This window comes from Emiliania huxleyi (assembly GCF_000372725.1).
Source record: "Emiliania huxleyi CCMP1516 chromosome Unknown EMIHUscaffold_174, whole genome shotgun sequence".
NCBI lineage: Eukaryota > Haptophyta > Isochrysidales > Noelaerhabdaceae > Emiliania > Emiliania huxleyi.
Genome location: NW_005200844.1, coordinates 151,258 through 168,145, shown reverse-complemented (window position 1 = coordinate 168,145; position 16,888 = coordinate 151,258). Strand labels below are relative to the sequence as shown.

Here is a 16,888-nt window from a genome sequence, read left to right as displayed (position 1 = left end):
CGCGCACCGGGCACGCGCAGCGCACACGGCAGCTCGAGTGCTCTCACAGCACGGCAGCCTCCCCACCCCCCTACCAACCCCGTCGCGCCGCCGCCGCCGCCCCCGCCATAGCGTTTGGGAGGCAAAAAGCAAGCCCCGCCCCTGGACAATGTTTTTTTTGGCGGCCCAGCGCGGCGGGTTCGAGGTGATCCCTTGCGCTGCACCAAATGCTGCGCGGCGCGACGCGACGGCTGCTGCTTCGCGGCCTGCGCGGGCCGCGCCACCCCGCCGCGCTCGCGGCGGCGGCAGGCAGCGCCGTCTGCATCTGGTCGCAGAGCGCAGCGTGCTGCGAGCCGGAGCCGACGTTCACCGCCGCCGAGGTGGCCGCCCACGCTTCGATGGCGGACGGCGTGTGGGTCACGCTCGGCGACGGCGTGTACGACGTCACCGAGTTTGTCCGGCACCATCCCGGCGGCGACCACATCCTCGCGGCGGGCGGCGGGCCGCTCGAGCCGCTGTGGGCGCAGTGGCAGGTCCACCTGACGAGCCGGGTCATGGGCCACCTGCAGCCGCTGCGCATCGGCCGGCTCGCGCCCGCCGACCGGTTGAGCGGCCTCTACAACATCGCCGACCCGTACGACGACGAGCCGGAGCGCGACGGCCGCCTCGGCGTGCTCGGCGCGCGGCCCTTTGACAGCGAGACGGCGCGCGAGGTGCTCGCCACGGCCTTCTGGACGCCACAGCACCTCTTCTACGTGCGCAACCACCTGCCGGCGCCGCGCATCGACGAGGACGAGCATCGGCTCACGCTCGACTGGGGGGGCGGCCGCCGTCGGTCGTTCAGCGTGCGCGAGCTGCGGGAGGAGCTGCCGCAGGCGACGCTGCACGCGACGCTGCAGTGCACGGGCAACCGGTGCGACGAGGTCGAGCCGAGCGCGGCGGGCGGCATCGGCCAGATTGGCAACGCCTGGTGGGAGGGCGTGCGCGTGCGCGACCTGCTCGCGCTGCGACCGCCGGGCGAGGGCGGCGACGGCGAGGCTCGCGACGGCAAGCCCGGCGGCGACGCGGCTGGGACGCTGCACCTGCACGCGACGGGGTGCGACGGGTACGAGGTGTCGATCCCGCTCGAGAAGGTGCTCGACGCGCGCGGCGACGTGCTGCTCGCGCACTCGATGAATGGCGAGCCGCTCTCGCGCGACCACGGCGCGCCGTTGCGGCTCCTCGCGCCCGGCTTTGTGGGCGCGCGCAGCGTCAAGTGGCTGCAGCACCTCGCCGTGCGGCCAGAGGAGAGTGGCTCCGTCTGGCAGAAGAGGTACTACCGGATGTTCCCGCCGTGGGTGCGCGACCTCTGCGACATCGACTATGACGACGGCGACGTGCCGCCCGTCTACGAGTTCCCCGTGCAGAGCGCTATCGTGAGCCCGGCGGCCGGCGACGTCGTGACGCTCGGCGACGACGGGGCGCTCGAGGCGCGCGGCTACGCGGTCTCGGGCGCGGGGCAGCGCATCGTGTCGGTGCGGCTTTCGACCGACGGTGGCGAGAGCTGGCGGAACGCGACGCTGCTGGGAGTGGCGTCGGCCGTCGCGGAGGCCGGCGGCGGTGAGGGCGCGCGCGGCAAGCTGCCGCCGCCGGCGCCGCCGGAGCACGGCCGCAACTGGAGCTGGGTGCTGTGGCGGGCGCGCGTGCCGGTGCCACCGGGCGCCCGGGAGGTCACGCTCTGCTGCAAGGCGATCGACTCGGCGTACAACACGCAGCCGGAGCGCGCGGACTACAACCTGCGCGGCTACCTGTCCAATGCGAGCCCAAAGGTGGCGGTGAGCGTGGAGAGGGCGGTGCCACGGTGCGGTGGCGGCTAGCGCTTCATCTCTCACATTATTTAGTGTAAATTTTACCTAAAGCTAAACGCCCGGCTGACCTGCTGTGGGGGTGCCGGCCGGCGAGAGCGGAGAGGCGCCCCCGGAGCTTAATTAAGTAAGAATCCAGGACGCGGGTGAGGTGTGTGGAAGCGGAGATCGTCTCATCAACGCGCCAGTCCCGTGCCTAGTAATACCAGCCTGTAACGAACGCCAGATCGAAACGAACTCCCGCAGGGGTTGCCCCAACGTCCCGCGCAAGCACGCGATGCGCCCCGCCGCACCTCCACTCGCGAGCCGCTGCCTCACGGCTGCGGATCCCGCGCGGCCGTCCGGCGGACGGCCTAGGAGCGCTCCGGCTCTCCCTGCGCGACGAACAGCCGCTTCAGAACTGGCGCGGACAAGGGGAATCCGACTGTTTAATTAAAACAAAGCATTGCGATGGCCCGCGAGTCGAGCCCGCGAGGGTGCTGACGCAATGTGATTTCTGCCCAGTGCTCTGAATGTCAAAGTGAAGAAATTCAACCAAGCGCGGGTAAACGGCGGGAGTAACTATGACTCTCTTAATAGCCAAATGCCTCGTCTGTTGCGGGCGCTGTTGTGGGCACTGTTGTGCATCCGTCGCTCAAACAGCTGCCGGCAATGTTCGCCGCGCTCTTTAGCAACTGCTGCGCGCAAACGCCGCCGGCAGTTGAGGCCACGGCTGACGGCGTCTTCGCCCGAGTGCAGATCGCCTCCCTGCGCAAGGGCCGGCTGGTGCTGCCGCAGAACACCTCGGCCATCGCCATTGAGATCGGCACGAGCGATCGCGACACTCTCTCGACGGAGCTGTTGCCGTTGCCACGCATGCAGAACCTGTTCCTCATCTCTTGCGAGCCTCTCGTCGACAAGTACTCCCGTCTGCTCGCAAGGCTGCAGGGCTCAAATCAATTCGACGCGTTTCAGCAGCTCGGGCAGCACCACGCCCGCGGGATCATCCTGCCGCTCGCCGTCAGCGACGGCCTGGGTGCGGAGGGCGCCATGCTGAACCTCAACGTAGGGAGCAATTCGGGCTGCTCCTCGACGCTGCCGCTCAACATGTCCTCCAACCGGCTCAAGTGGTGCAGGAAGGTGAGCGATCGCCGCGCAGTGCCGAGCCTCCCGCTGAGCACCATCTTGGGGTGGGTGGACCCATCGCTTCCGATCGAGCTGATCAAGGTCGACGCGCAGGGGATGGATCTCCGCGTCATCGAGAGCGCCGGCGCTGCGGCGCTGCGGCGCGTGCGCCGCTTCTCTCTCGAAGTGAACTCGGACGACTGCGACGGCATGTACGCTAGCCAGCCCAAGTGCTCGCAGGTCGTGAGCCGCGCCGCGAGCCTCGGATTTGCGCCGGCGACGCCCATCTACTGCTCGCCGCGTGTCCCGCGGTCCAGAGCCGTGCGCACGACGGCGTGGGGCTGCGAGCTCAGCGTCCTCTTCCTGGCCGAGGGCGTCGACTTCCCAGAGCACATGCACCAGTTCCACGGCCCGAACATGAATGGCTGCGCGGGAGTCTTCGACGCAGCCAGCAGCAAGGTGGACAATGACACGCTGGTGCTGAGGAAACCGGGTATGTGGGTGCGCGCGGGCCGTCCGCACGAGAAAATTCGCGGGATGAAAGATGCGGGCGCTACCCCGTTCCTGTGCGACGCAAGGCTTGCACGAGCCCATTAGCCCTGTGCAACCTCTTGCTCTTCCTGATGACCTATGTAATGTAAAACGTTAAACAGGCCTAACCTAGAACCGCGTTTGCCTAATTTACACCTGAAAGTGATACTTGAGCCACTAGCAGATGGTCCTACTCGGGCATCCAAGATCCATAATACAAGCCTGTAGTGTTGCCACCGGCTGCGAAGTTGCGACCCCCCTCGTGGGGGTCGTGCCTCTTGAGCGCGTACGGCTACGGGGGTCGGGGGTGCTGGGTAGAGGCTATTAGTAGTCGCACTACTTTACCACGCTCCACGGTACAGTACCCGGGCACGGGGGTTTGATGGAAGTTGATTTTATTGTAATTTGTAAAGCCGAGCCGTAATTCACGGCGCGACTCGCGTCCCCGTGACGGGACAGAGATGCGGATTGCGGTTGCGGAGGGCGGAGGGCGGAGCACCCGAGCGGGGCCGGGCCAGGCTGGCAGCCACAGCGCGACGTCGACGGGCGACGGGCGCGTGGAAGAGGGTCGAGGCAGGGAGGGAGGGAGGAGGAGGGCGGGGCGGGGAGAGCGCGGGGCTGCATCCCGAGCGGCCCAGTCGCGATGAACGGAGGCCCCTCCCCGAAAGGCAAGTATTAGCCACACGAAACCGAGACCCCTCCCCCCCCGCCCCGATCCCCCCACCCCCTTGCTCCCCTCCCCCCCCTCGGGAGGGCCGAACTGAGGCGCCCGTGGGGACCCCGCAATTCCCTTCCCCCCTCGGAGGGCCGGACTGAGGCGTCGAGGGCCCCACTCTTTCCCTCGCATAGCGGCCACTCTTCGGATCGCTGGTCGAGCGACCCGGGGGATGCCCCGCGCGCCTGACCCAGGCGCGAAAACGAATCTGCGAGGCGTGGCCGCTCATGCGGCCCGATGGGGAGGAACGGGGCGAGCCCCCTCCAACCCACCCGCGCTAGGTCTCGGGTTTGACGCATGGGGTCACTCCCGCGAAACTCGGGAACTAGCCGGGGCAGTCGGAGAAGTGGCAACTCCGTGCACTGACGGTCGGCCGCCAGAAAACACGCCTCCGTGGCTCGGGTTACACCAATCCTCGCTACCCAACGCGGCCAAAGGATATCCACCTCGAGAACCTCGAGAGTCATCTTCCGAACATCCATGTGCGCATAATTCTTTTAGCGCCGCCACAGCCATCGTTCCTCGCCGCCGCCGCCCGCACCGCCTCCTCCGTCCTCTATGCGCCGCTGGGAGAGCGCCGGCGCTCCCGCGAGCGAGCCGGCTGATGCGCCGCTGACGGCTGGCGAGTGGGCACGCGTGCCCTCGGAATGGTTTGCTGCCCGGCGCGACATCTTCAGAGGGTATGCCGCCCGGTTCGACCTTGCTTCCATCACGATGAAGGCCATCGCCTGCCTGCTCACAGTCTACTCGGTGTACCTGCTCTACTGCGAGTCGTGCAAGGACGAGTACTACGCCTTTGCGCGCGCGCTGATCGCCGCGCTCAGCGACGCGACTTTCGCCCAGCGCGGCTCCGTCTCCGCTGCGGCGCTGGTGCTCGCCGCATCGGTGTGGCTGCTGACGGTGCTGTGGATGAGGAGGAGGCCGGAGGTGCTGCTCGTCGACTTCAAGACGTACCGGCACGCCTCGGTCGGCGGCGACCCGCGCAACACCGCCGGTGAGCCAGTGGCGTACGACCGCTTCCTGGCCGAGAGCCGCGCGGCGCGCCACCTCGACGGGGGCGAGTGCTTCACGGCCAAGTCGCTGCAGTTCCAGGAGAAGATCCTCCGCACCTCCTCCATCTCGGAGCGCTCGCTCTTCCCGCCCTCCATCTTCCGAGAGGAGGTCGGCCAGGACGCGGTGCTTGCGGAGCGCGACTCGCTCTGCATGCGAGGCGCGAGAGAGGAGGCCGAGTGCATGATGTTCAACGCGGTGGAGCAGCTGCTCGAGGCGACGCATGTGGCGCCGCACGAGGTCTCTATCCTCGTCGTCAACTGCTCCCTCTTCTGCCCCACCCCCTCCCTCTCGGCCATGCTCGTCAACCGCTTCGGCTTCCGCTCCGACGTGCAGACGTTCAACCTCGGCGGGATGGGATCGAGATTACCCGAGATCGCCCGAGATCGCCCGAGATCGCCCGAGATCGCCCGAGATCGCCCTAGATCGCCCGAGATCGCCCGAGATCGCCCGAGATCGCCCGAGATCGCCCGAGATCGCCCGAGATCGCCCGAAAGGCTCCGCCTCGGCGCGAGACCGGAGATGCCGACCCGCAATATCTCGGGTCAATCTCGATCTCGGGTGATCTCCCCGTAGGCGGGATGGGATGCTCCGCCCCGCAATCTCGGGTCAATCTCGATCTCGGGTGATCTCCCCGTAGGCGGGATGGGTTGCTCCGCGTCGCTCATCGCCCTCGATCTGGCCCGCAAGCTGCTGCGCTCCCCCGACCAACACAACGCGCTCGCGCTGGTTGTGTCGACAGAGAACATCACGCAGAACTGGTACCGCGGGAACGACCGCACGATGCTCCTCTCCAACTGCCTCTTTCGGTGCGGCGCAGCGGCTATCCTCCTGTCCAACCGCCGCGCCGACCGGCGCCGCGCGCGCTTCCGGCTGCTGCACCTCGTGCGGACGCACCTGGGCAAGAAGGATGACTGCTACCGCTCGGTCTTCCAGGAGGAGGACGAGGAGGGCGTGCGCGGTGTGCGCCTCTCCAAGCAGATCATGCAGGTGCACACGCACACTCACAGATTTACATACACTCACACAAACACACGCATACATGCATACATGTAGAGAGAGAGAGAGAATACATACATACAGACGCACATATACACACACGCACGCACGCACGCGCTCACCACTCTCACCCCCACCCTCAAATTGGCGATTCACGCATCAACAACTTCCCGAACTGCAGATCGCGGGCGACGCGCTGAAGGGCAACATCACCACTCTGGGTCCGCTGGTCCTCCCCCTCTCGGAGCAGCTCTTCTTCCTCCTCAACGCGCTCGCGCGCAAGGCGCTCGGCAGGCGGCTGCCCCTGCCGCCGCCCGTGCGCGGCGCCGTCGCTGCGGCCACCGCCGCGCTGCTCCGTCTCTCGCCCGTCGCCTACGCCGTCGGCCTCCGCCCGCCGACAAGCGCCATCCCGCGCGGCGGCGCGGGGTCGTCGCCGCCTCGTGCGCCGCCGCGTGCGGCGGCGACGACACAGGGCGAGGCGGCGGCGCGCCCCCCCGCCTCGCCCCCCACGTCGCCATCCAAGGCGCGGGGGGGAGGGCACCACAGCGGCGTCGAGCTGCGGCCGTACGTGCCCGACTTTACAAAGGCCTTCGAGTGGATCTGCGTCCACACGGGAGGACGCGCCGTCATCGACGCGATCGAGTCCAACCTCGCGCTGCCGCCGCACTACCTCGAGCCGTCGCGTCTTTCGCTCTGGAAGTACGGCAACGTCTCCTCCGCCTCGATTTGGTACGAGGTCTCGCCATATCTCGCCATATCTCGCCACATCTCGCCACATCTCGCCACATCTCGCCACATCTCGCCACATCTCGCCACATCTCGCCACATCTCGCCAGATCTCCCCACATCTCCCCACATCTGACCACCATATCTCGCCATAGCTCGAGCTCGTCGCCGAGCACGGCAACACGTGCGGCGAGCACCGGCCCGACGGCACCCCCCCGCCCGGCGGCGCCGCGCGGCGGCTGCGCCGCGGCGACCGCGTGTGGCAGATCGCGTTTGGATCGGGCTTCAAGTGCAACTCGGCCGTGTGGCAGGCGTTGCGCCACCACTGAGGAAGTGCATGCCCATGCGCCATTAGTGGCCCCCCCGAGCCGTCCTCACCCCTTTGGAGGCGGGGGCGGGGCCTCCGCCCGTCGAGCGCACACACCATTAGAGGCTACGGCTGTGCATGCACATGCACATGCACATGTTGCACATGCTACATGTTGTACGGTGCTCTCGGTGGACCCCGGAGCGGACGCCCGGGAGCGGGACGGCCCCCGGCCCGGCGCACTCCCTCCAGTCTCCACGCTTATAGAGCTCCAAGAGGAGTAAGGTTCGCGGAGGGTCCCCCGGGTCCCGCAAAATAATTTAACGATGTGCCAAACGAAGTGCTACTGCTAGTCCCCCATCGGGAGGACGACCCCGGCTAAGTAAAGCCGTACCTTAGGGTCGCCGAGCGACCACAAGGACATATGCGCATATATCCTTCTATCTCACAGAGGAGTCTCAGGGCTGGCCCTGGGGGAGGAGCCCGGAGGCGGAGCGCGGGGAGGCAGACATCCTTACTTCGCGACCCTAACCCCGACCCCGAGACCGCAAACAAGCAGATTCTAGCCGATAAGGCAGATCCTCCCCCTAGCCCTACGCCATCACCGCCGCCTCGGAGAAGCCCTGGTTCTCGGTCAGCGCGATCCGTAGCATCCTCAGCAGCTGCGCCTCGCTGTCGAACTCCGGCAGATAGAGCCGGTTGAAGCAAGTTGACGCCGTTGGCAGCCGCCCGGCGGCCGCGGCACGCGTCACCGTGAAGGGCTGCTCCGTTGGCAAGTCCTCACCGCTGTAGCCCATGAGGTGCGCGAAGCCGGTGGCGGGAGGCCGCGTCGAGCCGGTGGCGAAGAAGAGGAGCTGCGCGCGCTCCTCGAGAGTCATCTCGCGCACCGCCTTCCAGAGCCATGTCACCGTGCTCGATCGCTCGTACTCAGGCGGATCGTAGACTGTGGAGCCCTTCCAGTCGTCGACGTCGATTGCGGCGGCGCCGCAGAGCAGCAGCTGGATCTCGGCGACCGAGCAGCACGTGCGGAGGTTGGACAGTATCTCCTCCTTGAAGAAGACGCCCAGGCCAGCGCGGAAGGCGCGAACCTGCAGCTCGATGGCACCGAGGAGCCGGTGCCGCGCATACAGCCGCAGGTACTCCTTGACGTTGGCCACGGTGACCGGCTCGTCCGCCCCTCCCGGCTTGAGCTCAGTGGCGCGCCGCCGCTTGGACGAGTCCTCGTAGACGAGCGCCTCTTCGCCGTCCACCTATGGGGGGGTGGGGGGGGGGCGTCATCCCCAACAACCGGGGGCAGGATCCTACATCCGAGACGTTGGACCTCGAAGTTCAGGCACATCGCCTCGAGCTCGTCGGCCGACATGGCGAGCAGCTTCTTCAGCGACGAGTGCACGTCGGGGGCAAAGGTCTTGAGGTCGTCAAAGGTGATCTCGTATCCAAATGCCACGTAGAGGAAGGCGGGTGAAAACGGAAAGTCGATCGGCTCTTGGTGGTAGAGGGCCAGGCCGGCGATGCGGCCGAGCAGCGCAAAGTGCGCGAGGTGGTCAGTCTGGTACGCGGCCGAGTTGGGGTTGGGCTGCAGCGTTTGCCCACCGGCCGCAGAGAAGAGACCAAAGTCCCGGTCCCCCATTTCCTTGGTCACCTCGCTGAACCACGCGCGCCGTAGCCCGTCGCCGCCGGCACCCTCGCCCTCGTACGTCACGTCCAGACGCCGCGGGACCGTCCCATCCAGCAGGACGCCGGTGGTCTCGTCGACGCCCAGCTGCGCGCAGAGGCCGTCCGTGATGTTGTCGTGGTGCACCACGAGCGAGAGCGCCGCAGCATCAGCGTCGCCCACCACCGCCTCCAGGCGCTCATGGAGCCAAGCGCGCTTGGCGGGCAGGTTGAGCAGCGAGGGCTTGGAGAGCAAGTCGACCTTGTAGTACGGGATCTTCTCGGGCGACTCGACGAGGTTAGCCCAGAAGCGGTCTGCGCCTCCGATGGACGCAAGGAACTCAAGGCAACTCTCGTGGCCACGTCGTGCGGCGACTTCGGCCGGTGTCACGACATCGGCGAGGCCCCACGAGAGAGACTGCTTCGCCTCAAGCTCGGCGATGACCCCTGGCAGACCGGTCGCATCCGGCGACGTAAGCTCAACCAGTTGGGCGAGGAGCGGCGTGATGCTTTCGGCGAGGCTCGCGTGCAGCACCCGCAGGCAGTCGGCGTGGCCGTTTGATGCGGCGGCGTGAGCGGGAGTGGTCCCATTCTCATCCGCCGCTGACAGACTCGCCGCCGCTCCAAGCGCGTGCAGCGCCCGCAGGCAGTCGGCGTGGCCTTTTGATGCTGCGAGGTGAGCGGGAGTGCACCCATTCTTATCCGCCGCCGAGAGGCTCGCCGCCGCTCCAAGCTCGTGCAACGCCCGCAGGCAGTCGGCGTGGCCTTTTGATGCGGCGGCGTGAGCGGGAGTGACTCCGTACGCAACCGCCGACGAGAGGCTCGCCGCCGCTCCAAGCTCGTGCAACGCCCGCAGGCAGTCGGCGTGGCCTTTTGATGCGGCGGCGTGAGCGGGAGTGACTCCGTACGCAACCGCCGACGAGAGGCTCGCCGCCGCTCCAAGCGCGTGCAGCACCCGCAGGCAGTCGGCGTGGCCTTTTGATGCGGCGGCGTGAGCGGGAGTGCGCCCCTCAGCATTCGCCGCCGAGAGGCTCGCCGCCGCTCCAAGCTCGTGCAACGCCCGCAGGCAGTCGGCGTGGCCTTTTGTTGCTGCGGCGTAAGCGGGAGTGCGCCCGTTCGCAGCCGCCGCCGACAGGCTCGCCGCCGCTCCAAGCGCGTGCAGCGCCCGCAGGCAGTCGGCGTGGCCGTTTGATGCGGCTTCGTGAGCGGGAGTGCGCCCGTTCGCAGCCGCCGCCGACAGGCTCGCCGCCGCCCCAAGCGCGTGCAACGCCCGCAAGCAGGCCGAAGGGCCCGCCGGCGCGGCGGCGGGAGCGGCGGGCGCCGGCGCCGCTCCGCCTGCTGCTGCGTCCTCCGAGTCGGAGAGGACCGGCTTGACCGCCGCCTAACCAGTTCAGCACTTAGCCCAGCTCAGTCCGTCGTCCGAGGCGGGGAGGAGAGGACCGCTTCACTAAGGGCTTAGCTTGACCGCCTCCTCCGCCGCAGCCTCCTCCTCCCCGAGGTTGCTGCTCGCCCACGCCTCCATCTCGGCCGCCTCCTCCTGCTGCCGCTGCTGCTGCCTCGCCTGCTCCTGCGCCGCCGCCGCCGCCTCCGCCTGCTGCTGCTCGAACGCCTCGACGTGGCCTTCTGATGCTGCGACGAGAGCGGGAGTGCGCCCGTCCGGAGCCGACGCCGACAGGCTCGCCGCCGCCCCAAGCGCGTGCAACGCCCGCAAGCAGTCGGCGTGGCCGTTTGATGCGGCGGCGTGAGCGGGAGTGCACCCATTCTTATCCGCCGCCGAGAGGCTCGCCGCCGCTCCAAGCGCGTGCAACGCCCGCAGGCAGTCGGCGTGGCCGCGTAATGCTGCGAGGTGAGCGGGAGTGCGCCCGTTCGCAGCCTCCGCCGAGAGGCTCGCCGCCGCTCCAAGCGCGTGCAACGCCCGCAGGCAGTCGGCGTGGCCGCGTAATGCTGCGAGGTGAGCGGGAGTGCGCCCCTGAGCATCCGCCGCTGAGAAGCTCGCCGCCGCCCCAAGCTCGTGCAACGCCCGCAGGCAATCGGCGTGGCCTTCTGATGCGGCTTCGTGAGCGGGAGTGGTCCCATTCTCATCCGCCGCTGACAGACTCGCCGCCGCTCCAAGCGCGTGCAACGTCTGCAAGCAGTCGACGTGTCCGCTTGATGCGGCGGCGTGAGCGGGAGTGCGGCCTTCTTCGTCGACTTCCTGCATTGCTATGCCGCGTTCGTGCAGCGAGCGAAGTGCAGCACTGTCAGATGAAGACAGCGTCCCCTGACATCGGCGGCTTGTTGTGGGCGAAGCGGAGACCAGCTGAAGTGCAAGGTGGTCGAGACAGAATTTCTTTTGAGCTTAGCCTTCGATGTTATGAAACAACGCAAGGCGGACATGGCATATCGCTCTCGTGCCCACAGACATCCCGCACACTCGCCGCACACCCGCCGCCCCCGCGCGCGCCCCACCCCGGCCGGGAGAGAGGGGAGTGACAGTTTGGGATGGCAACAGACAGACCGAGTATGTTGAGTCCTGGCTCAACAACGCAGGGTAAATGTAAGCCGGATGGCTCACAGGCCACCTCTCGCGCCCCGATCTGACCCTCTACCGCACTGAGCACTTGTGCCCCCCCGCTCCCAACCCATCCACCTCGCCTCGGTCGGGCCGCGCCGCGCGATCTCGGGCGATCTCGCGCAATCTCGGGCGATCTCGGGGCCGCGCCGCGCTATCTCGGGCGAATTTCTTTTGGTCGGCAGAACCAAAAGAAAGAAAGAAACCTGGGGCCGACCACGCCCTTCCTAAACCTGCCCGCCTGCATGTCAAGAACAGGCGGCCTCGCCCTCGCCAACCACACTGCCTACGAGAGCCTCGCCATGGAGTCAGACCAACTCAGACAGCATGAATTTGAGTTGTAAAAGGGCAAGGAAACTGCAAGTCTCCACGGGGGTTTTGCTTTTTTGTTTTCCACCCCCTTTCAGGCCACGTTCCGCTTCGCTGCTCTCCGCAGGGCATGAGCTCTGCGTCCGCTGCTCCCCCGCCGGCTGCCACCCAACCCGGGCCCCGAGCAGCTCTGCACGCGCTGCACCAAGCGCGCGGCGGAGCAGGCTTCCGCTGCGGCTCCGCCTCCCGCTGCGGCCCCGGCTCCGGCTCCGGCTCCCGAAATTACTAGTGTGTTATCACGTACTTGGAGCTCCCTAGCTCCTTACATCGGAGCTCCCTAGCTCATGGTTCGCGTATTGTTTGCATTTGTTGTGCAACAAAAAGAATTTTACAACAAAACTCCCTCGCACAACACTAGGCACGGGACTGGCGCGCACTGGCACTAATACAGGTACACCACACTGGAGCCGCCTAAGCGACTCCTGCGAGGACGGCGAGGCACTTAGCTCCGCTGCACTCGACCGCCCTCGCCGCTGGCAAGCTCGTTCACAATCTGCTCTGCGAAGAAGAACGACTGAGATGCGCTGCTTCTGCAGCCCCAGCCAGCTCTTGGTGGTCCAAGTCACCTCATCGAGGTACTGGGCCCGCGTCAGCTTGTTCTGCAGCAAGTTCGCCGCCCCCCAGAGGATCTCGCCGACCCCCTTCCCGAACCCACCGAACGACTCGAACAGCAGCAGCCGCACGTCGACGTCCTTGTCCTCTCTGGCGTAGCGATACTCGCCGCCATAGGACGGTATGCGGCGATCGCCGCCCACTACCCTGCCCCCCCCTAGTATGCCATCGACCAGTCCCCTGTCCCCTCTCGCCCTTGCTCTTCCTCTCTCCCTCCATTCCCTCGCCCCCATACCCCTCACACTCCCCTCCATCCCCCTCCCCCTCCCCCTCGCCTCCCTCTCCCTCCTCGCGGTAGGGCCCATGCCCCTCGACCATGTTCCGGTAGAACGCCTCGGTGTTGCGAACAAAAAGAACCCGAACAATACGGTTGACGGAACAAAAATCAACACTCTGTTGACAATTCACGCGCAGTGTCACAGATCCACGCGCAAAAGCGCGACACTCTCTCAGCACAGAATTGGCCGCGGCGCGCAGCGTCGGCCAGTTTTGCGCGCCGCCTATGTCGCGTTTTTGCGCGTGGATTTGCGAAATTGCGCGTAAATTTGCAGCAGAGTGCTGCAATATGTTTTCCGACTACTGTAGTGTGGTATCAGGTACTTGTTCTTGTCGTCGGAAAGAATTGAGCTTTTTACAAACAAGAAAACTATGCGCGAGCAAGTTCCACCCCTCCGAAAATACTCAAACCCGCAGCCGCACGGAAAGTTGGCGGCGAAGCCGCCTATTTTTGGTGTTTTTTGTCCGAGTTCTCCAGGGGTGGAACTCGCTCGCGCATTGTTTTTCTCGAGCTGCTTGCAAACAACTCACTAATTATTTCTGATGACAACATTCATTAGTTGCAGTTACCTACCTTTTGATACTTGGTCTTTGGTGTCTTTTGTCATGGAATAGAGATGCTCAGTGTTATGTGTTACGACGCGTGACTTGTTAGCTGTTACGTATTGTGTTCATCGTGGAATGAAGTGAGTTGTTTGTCATTTGTTACTAGTTGTTGCACAAATCGGTCAAACGGCAGACCTGGACGACGGGAGGGCCCCTCAAGCACTAGATTTGACGAAACTGAGCGAATAAAGTGTAAAGTCCGTTTGAGGTCAGAAACAAAAAATACATAGTGTGGCCACCAAGGCCGGCCGCGCGCGCCGCGCTTTGCGCGTGGCGCACCCCATGAATTGCCTTTGTTTATTGAACGCTCGGTTTTTATTTTTCCACGCAAGAGAAAGCAAAGAATGCGTCAGTCTCAGGAGCTGGGGCCCAGCCTGGGGGCAGGGGGGCTCCGACCCCCAGGGGGGCTCCCTGGTGCCTGGACCCCCCATTAGCAGCTCTCGAGCCCCCCCCCACCGCCCCCAGGCCCCGGGCGTGCCGCGAAAAAGGCCCGCCCCAGCGTCGTTCGTTCGCGCGCATGTGCATGCCAGCATGCGCTAGCCGCAACAGCGAGCGAGATTCACACGCATAACCAACTCCCATCCACCCGCATGCCGCAACCGAGCCATGCCAACGAGCAGCGCAACGCGATTCCGCACCTCGCGCCGCAGCCACTTTGTAGACCCCCCCCCCCCCCCTCTCCCGCGCCCCGCCCCGCGTGCGCTCCGCGGTCCGGAGTAGTCAGCGACGAGCGCAGCTCCCGCAGGCGTTGCGCTCGGCAAGAGTGCCGCGCGCTCCTAGAAGGCGATGGGCTTGCCGGCGGCGGCCGTGGCGTAGTACTCGCCCACCTTGGCCCAGTTGACGACGTTGTAGAAGGCGGCGATGTACTCGGGCCGCCGGTTCTGGTACTTGAGGTAGTACGCGTGCTCCCAGACCTGCGTCACCGACGTCGGGGCGGGAGTGCGCTATGAATCGGCCGAGGTCGGGGCGGGAGTACGGCCGCGTGCTGTGTACTCGGAGCACCGCGTGAGTACACCGCGTGAACGCGAGGGGCGACGGAGACAACGAACACAGGCCGGACACGGCTGAGAGTGCGAGTCCTCTCGGGTGCTGGTTGGAAGACATCTTTCCGTTTCTAGGCTCCGTGCTGCCAGATACGGGGAGATACGGGGGGAGATATGGGGAGATCTTCCGCTTCTAGGCTCCAAGACGTCGATGCCGAGGATGGGGATGAGGCCGGCTTCGGTGGCGCCGTCCATCAGCGGGTTGTCCTGGTTGGGCGTCGTGACGGAGATTACCCGAGATTACCCGAGAGTACCCGAGAGTACCCGAGAGTACCCGAGATTTCCTGGTTGGGCGTAGTGACGATCTTGACCGAGCCGTCCTTGGCAACCGCGAGCCACGCCCATCCCGACCCAAACACCCCGGCCGCCGCCGCGGAGAACTGCGCCTTAAAGTCGTCGTACGAGCCAAACGCCTGCAGGCAGAGCTTTTGCTCGCAGAGCCGAAGGGCGCCGCAGGGGGATTGGGGGAGAGGAGACGAGAGAGAGGAGGGGCGAGGAGAGGAGAGGAGACGAGACGAGACGAGGAGAGAGGAGGAGACGAGACGAGACGAGACGAGACGAGACGAGACGAGACGAGACGAGACGAGACGAGACGAGACGAGACGAGACGAGACGAGACGAGACGAGACGAGACGAGACGAGACGAGACGAGACGAGACGAGACGAGACGAGACGAGAGGAGAGGAGGAGAGAGGAGGAGAGGAGAGGAGAGGCGGAGCATGTAGAGGAGAGGGGGAAACCTTGGCCATGGCGTCGCCGAGCGCACCCGAGGGCTCGCCGCCCGCCTTTGGGCCGAGTGTGCTCCAGAACATGCAGTGATTGTAGTGGCCGCCGCCCGCGTTGTTGAGCTTGGCGGCCTTGGCGCCCGGCATGAGCGAGACCAGGTCCGCCTTTGGCTTGCCCGCCATCGCCTTGTTCAGGTTTGTGATGTAGGCCTGGTGGTGGAAGTCGTGGTGGAACTTCATGGTGGCGGCGTCGATGTGCCTGCGGAGGGGTTGGCGGCGGCGGCGTTGGCGGGGCTGGCGGCGCCGCCACCGCCGCTGGGAGGGGCGGCGGCGGCGGCGTGGGCGGCGGCGGCGGCAAGGGGTCGACGGCGGGGTGAGGGCTGCGGTGGCGGCGAACGCACGGCTCGAGCGCGTCGTAGGCGTACGGGAGCGGCGGCAGGGTGAACATCGGGTCATCCGCCGCGAAGGCCGGCATCGAGGTGCCGAGGGCTGCGCAAGCGGCGGCGCCGAGGCCCAGCGCGCCACGGCGGTCGACGGACAGTTCCGGAGCCGGCACGCCGAACCTGGCGAGCAGGATCTGCTCGCCGCCGGCGGCCATGCGGACGCTGGCGCGCGGGGCCAGGTTGAGGCCGAGCGGGGAGATGGAGAACGCGAGCATTTGATGATCTGTCGGAGTTGAGCTATGGTTCACTGTTTTCTTTTTGAGCTAGACTTCGTTGTTAATAGGAACAAGCGAAGGCACACACGACATGACGCCAAACACACGATTGCACGCACCGCACCGCATCTCGCACCCGTGTTTTCTTTTTGTGCCGTAGGAAGCCGCGGCGCCCCTGTCGGTTCGGAGGCGCCCGGCGGCCGCGCGCTTGGTGCCGACGGCGACCGGCTGCTTGCTTGCTCTCGCGGCGCCGAGGCGTGCTGCTTCGGTCACGTCACGCGCGCTGCGAGGTGTCTTTTGGCATGTGCGCGCTTGGGATAGGATTCCTAGAGATGAATTCATGGGATCTGAAAAAGCATGAAATGGTGGTGAATATTCATTACTGTATTACCCAGCAATTTCCGGCGTGGATCATCACGCAGTCCGCGGCGAAGAGGCCGACAGGGCCACCCGTCGCCATGCGCCGATACCAATGAGCAATGTTTTTATTTTTTACGCCTTGTACGTATAACAGGGGTAAGGACTAAGGTCCAAGCTGACTGCCGTGTGCTATGTAGATATTTTTGTCATCTGAGGTGACCCGTCAACCCGTCAGCCCCGCCCCACGGAGCGCCTCACTTCTCGCCTGGAACGGAAACGGCCTTTCCCTTCAGACAACTCGCGCTTGCCGTCAGCTCCGTACCACACGCCGTCTCGCCGCTGCCTTCCGTCCCGGCCCACGAAATTCAGCGGAAAGGGCGGCGGCGGTGGCGGTGGGCGTGGCGGCGGCCTGTCGAGCGGCTTCGGCGGCCCTCCACCGACGCCAGGGTATGGGCTGCCGGCGCAACAAGCCGCAGACGCGTTGGTCTCGCGTTTCGTTGAGCAGGCGGCCATGAGGTGCGTCACGGTCTCGTGGTCGTCGATGGGCACGCCGTAGTCATCCGCAGTCGGCAGCGTCTCGGCGCGGCAGCGACGCAGCTCGAGGCAGCTGGCCGCATGGCTGGGATCATCCAGCGCCTCACACGTCGGTTCCGCTCCCAGCGAGGCCTCGTGCCCTGTCCTGTAGGGAAGCCGGATCTCAACCCCAACGCTGCGAGCCACGTCGTAAACTCCTGCATTTCCCGGCCAGCGGCACGAACTGCACGTGTGCTGACATACCCC

The 16,888-nt window shown here is 65.9% G+C and overlaps 5 protein-coding genes across 5 annotated transcripts; 2 read left to right on the top strand and 3 right to left on the bottom strand.

Moving 5' to 3' along the window:
• Nucleotides 1–185: 185 nt before the first annotated feature.
• Nucleotides 186–2,055, top strand: EMIHUDRAFT_429691 (hypothetical protein). The gene is made up of 2 exons (XM_005784046.1): nucleotides 186–1,547; nucleotides 1,599–2,055. Exons 1-2 carry the CDS (start codon nucleotides 207–209, stop codon nucleotides 1,833–1,835), a joined length of 1,578 nt encoding a protein of 525 aa, XP_005784103.1. The 5' UTR covers nucleotides 186–206; the 3' UTR covers nucleotides 1,836–2,055.
• Nucleotides 2,056–4,714: 2,659 nt separating this feature from the next.
• On the top strand, nucleotides 4,715–7,556 carry CHS2 (chalcone synthase 2). The gene is made up of 6 exons (XM_005784021.1): nucleotides 4,715–5,553; nucleotides 5,746–5,767; nucleotides 5,864–6,213; nucleotides 6,404–6,538; nucleotides 6,779–6,958; nucleotides 7,104–7,556. The coding sequence occupies exons 1-6, from the start codon at nucleotides 4,732–4,734 to the stop codon at nucleotides 7,275–7,277; spliced, it is 1,683 nt and encodes a 560-aa protein (XP_005784078.1). The 5' UTR covers nucleotides 4,715–4,731; the 3' UTR covers nucleotides 7,278–7,556.
• Nucleotides 7,557–7,848: 292 nt separating this feature from the next.
• Nucleotides 7,849–11,148, bottom strand: EMIHUDRAFT_468145 (putative ubiquitin-protein ligase; the record flags this gene model as incomplete). The annotated part of the gene is made up of 3 exons (XM_005784020.1): nucleotides 10,374–11,148; nucleotides 8,577–9,386; nucleotides 7,849–8,505 (listed from the first exon to the last, which is right to left on the bottom strand). Exons 1-3 carry the CDS (start codon nucleotides 11,106–11,108, stop codon nucleotides 7,849–7,851), a joined length of 2,202 nt encoding a protein of 733 aa, XP_005784077.1. The 5' UTR covers nucleotides 11,109–11,148.
• A 1,091-nt stretch (nucleotides 11,149–12,239) lies between these two features.
• On the bottom strand, nucleotides 12,240–13,841 carry EMIHUDRAFT_231629 (Hypothetical protein; the record flags this gene model as incomplete). Its single annotated transcript, XM_005784019.1, has 4 exons — nucleotides 12,240–12,269; nucleotides 12,344–12,587; nucleotides 13,602–13,696; nucleotides 13,779–13,841. The coding sequence occupies 4 exons, from the start codon at nucleotides 13,839–13,841 to the stop codon at nucleotides 12,240–12,242; spliced, it is 432 nt and encodes a 143-aa protein (XP_005784076.1).
• Nucleotides 13,842–13,866: 25 nt separating this feature from the next.
• Nucleotides 13,867–15,753, bottom strand: SOD2A (superoxide dismutase, manganese). Its single transcript, XM_005784018.1, has 5 exons — nucleotides 15,492–15,753; nucleotides 15,106–15,349; nucleotides 14,650–14,778; nucleotides 14,513–14,572; nucleotides 13,867–14,236 (listed from the first exon to the last, which is right to left on the bottom strand). The coding sequence occupies exons 1-5, from the start codon at nucleotides 15,746–15,748 to the stop codon at nucleotides 14,099–14,101; spliced, it is 828 nt and encodes a 275-aa protein (XP_005784075.1). The 5' UTR covers nucleotides 15,749–15,753; the 3' UTR covers nucleotides 13,867–14,098.
• Nucleotides 15,754–16,888: the final 1,135 nt, after the last annotated feature.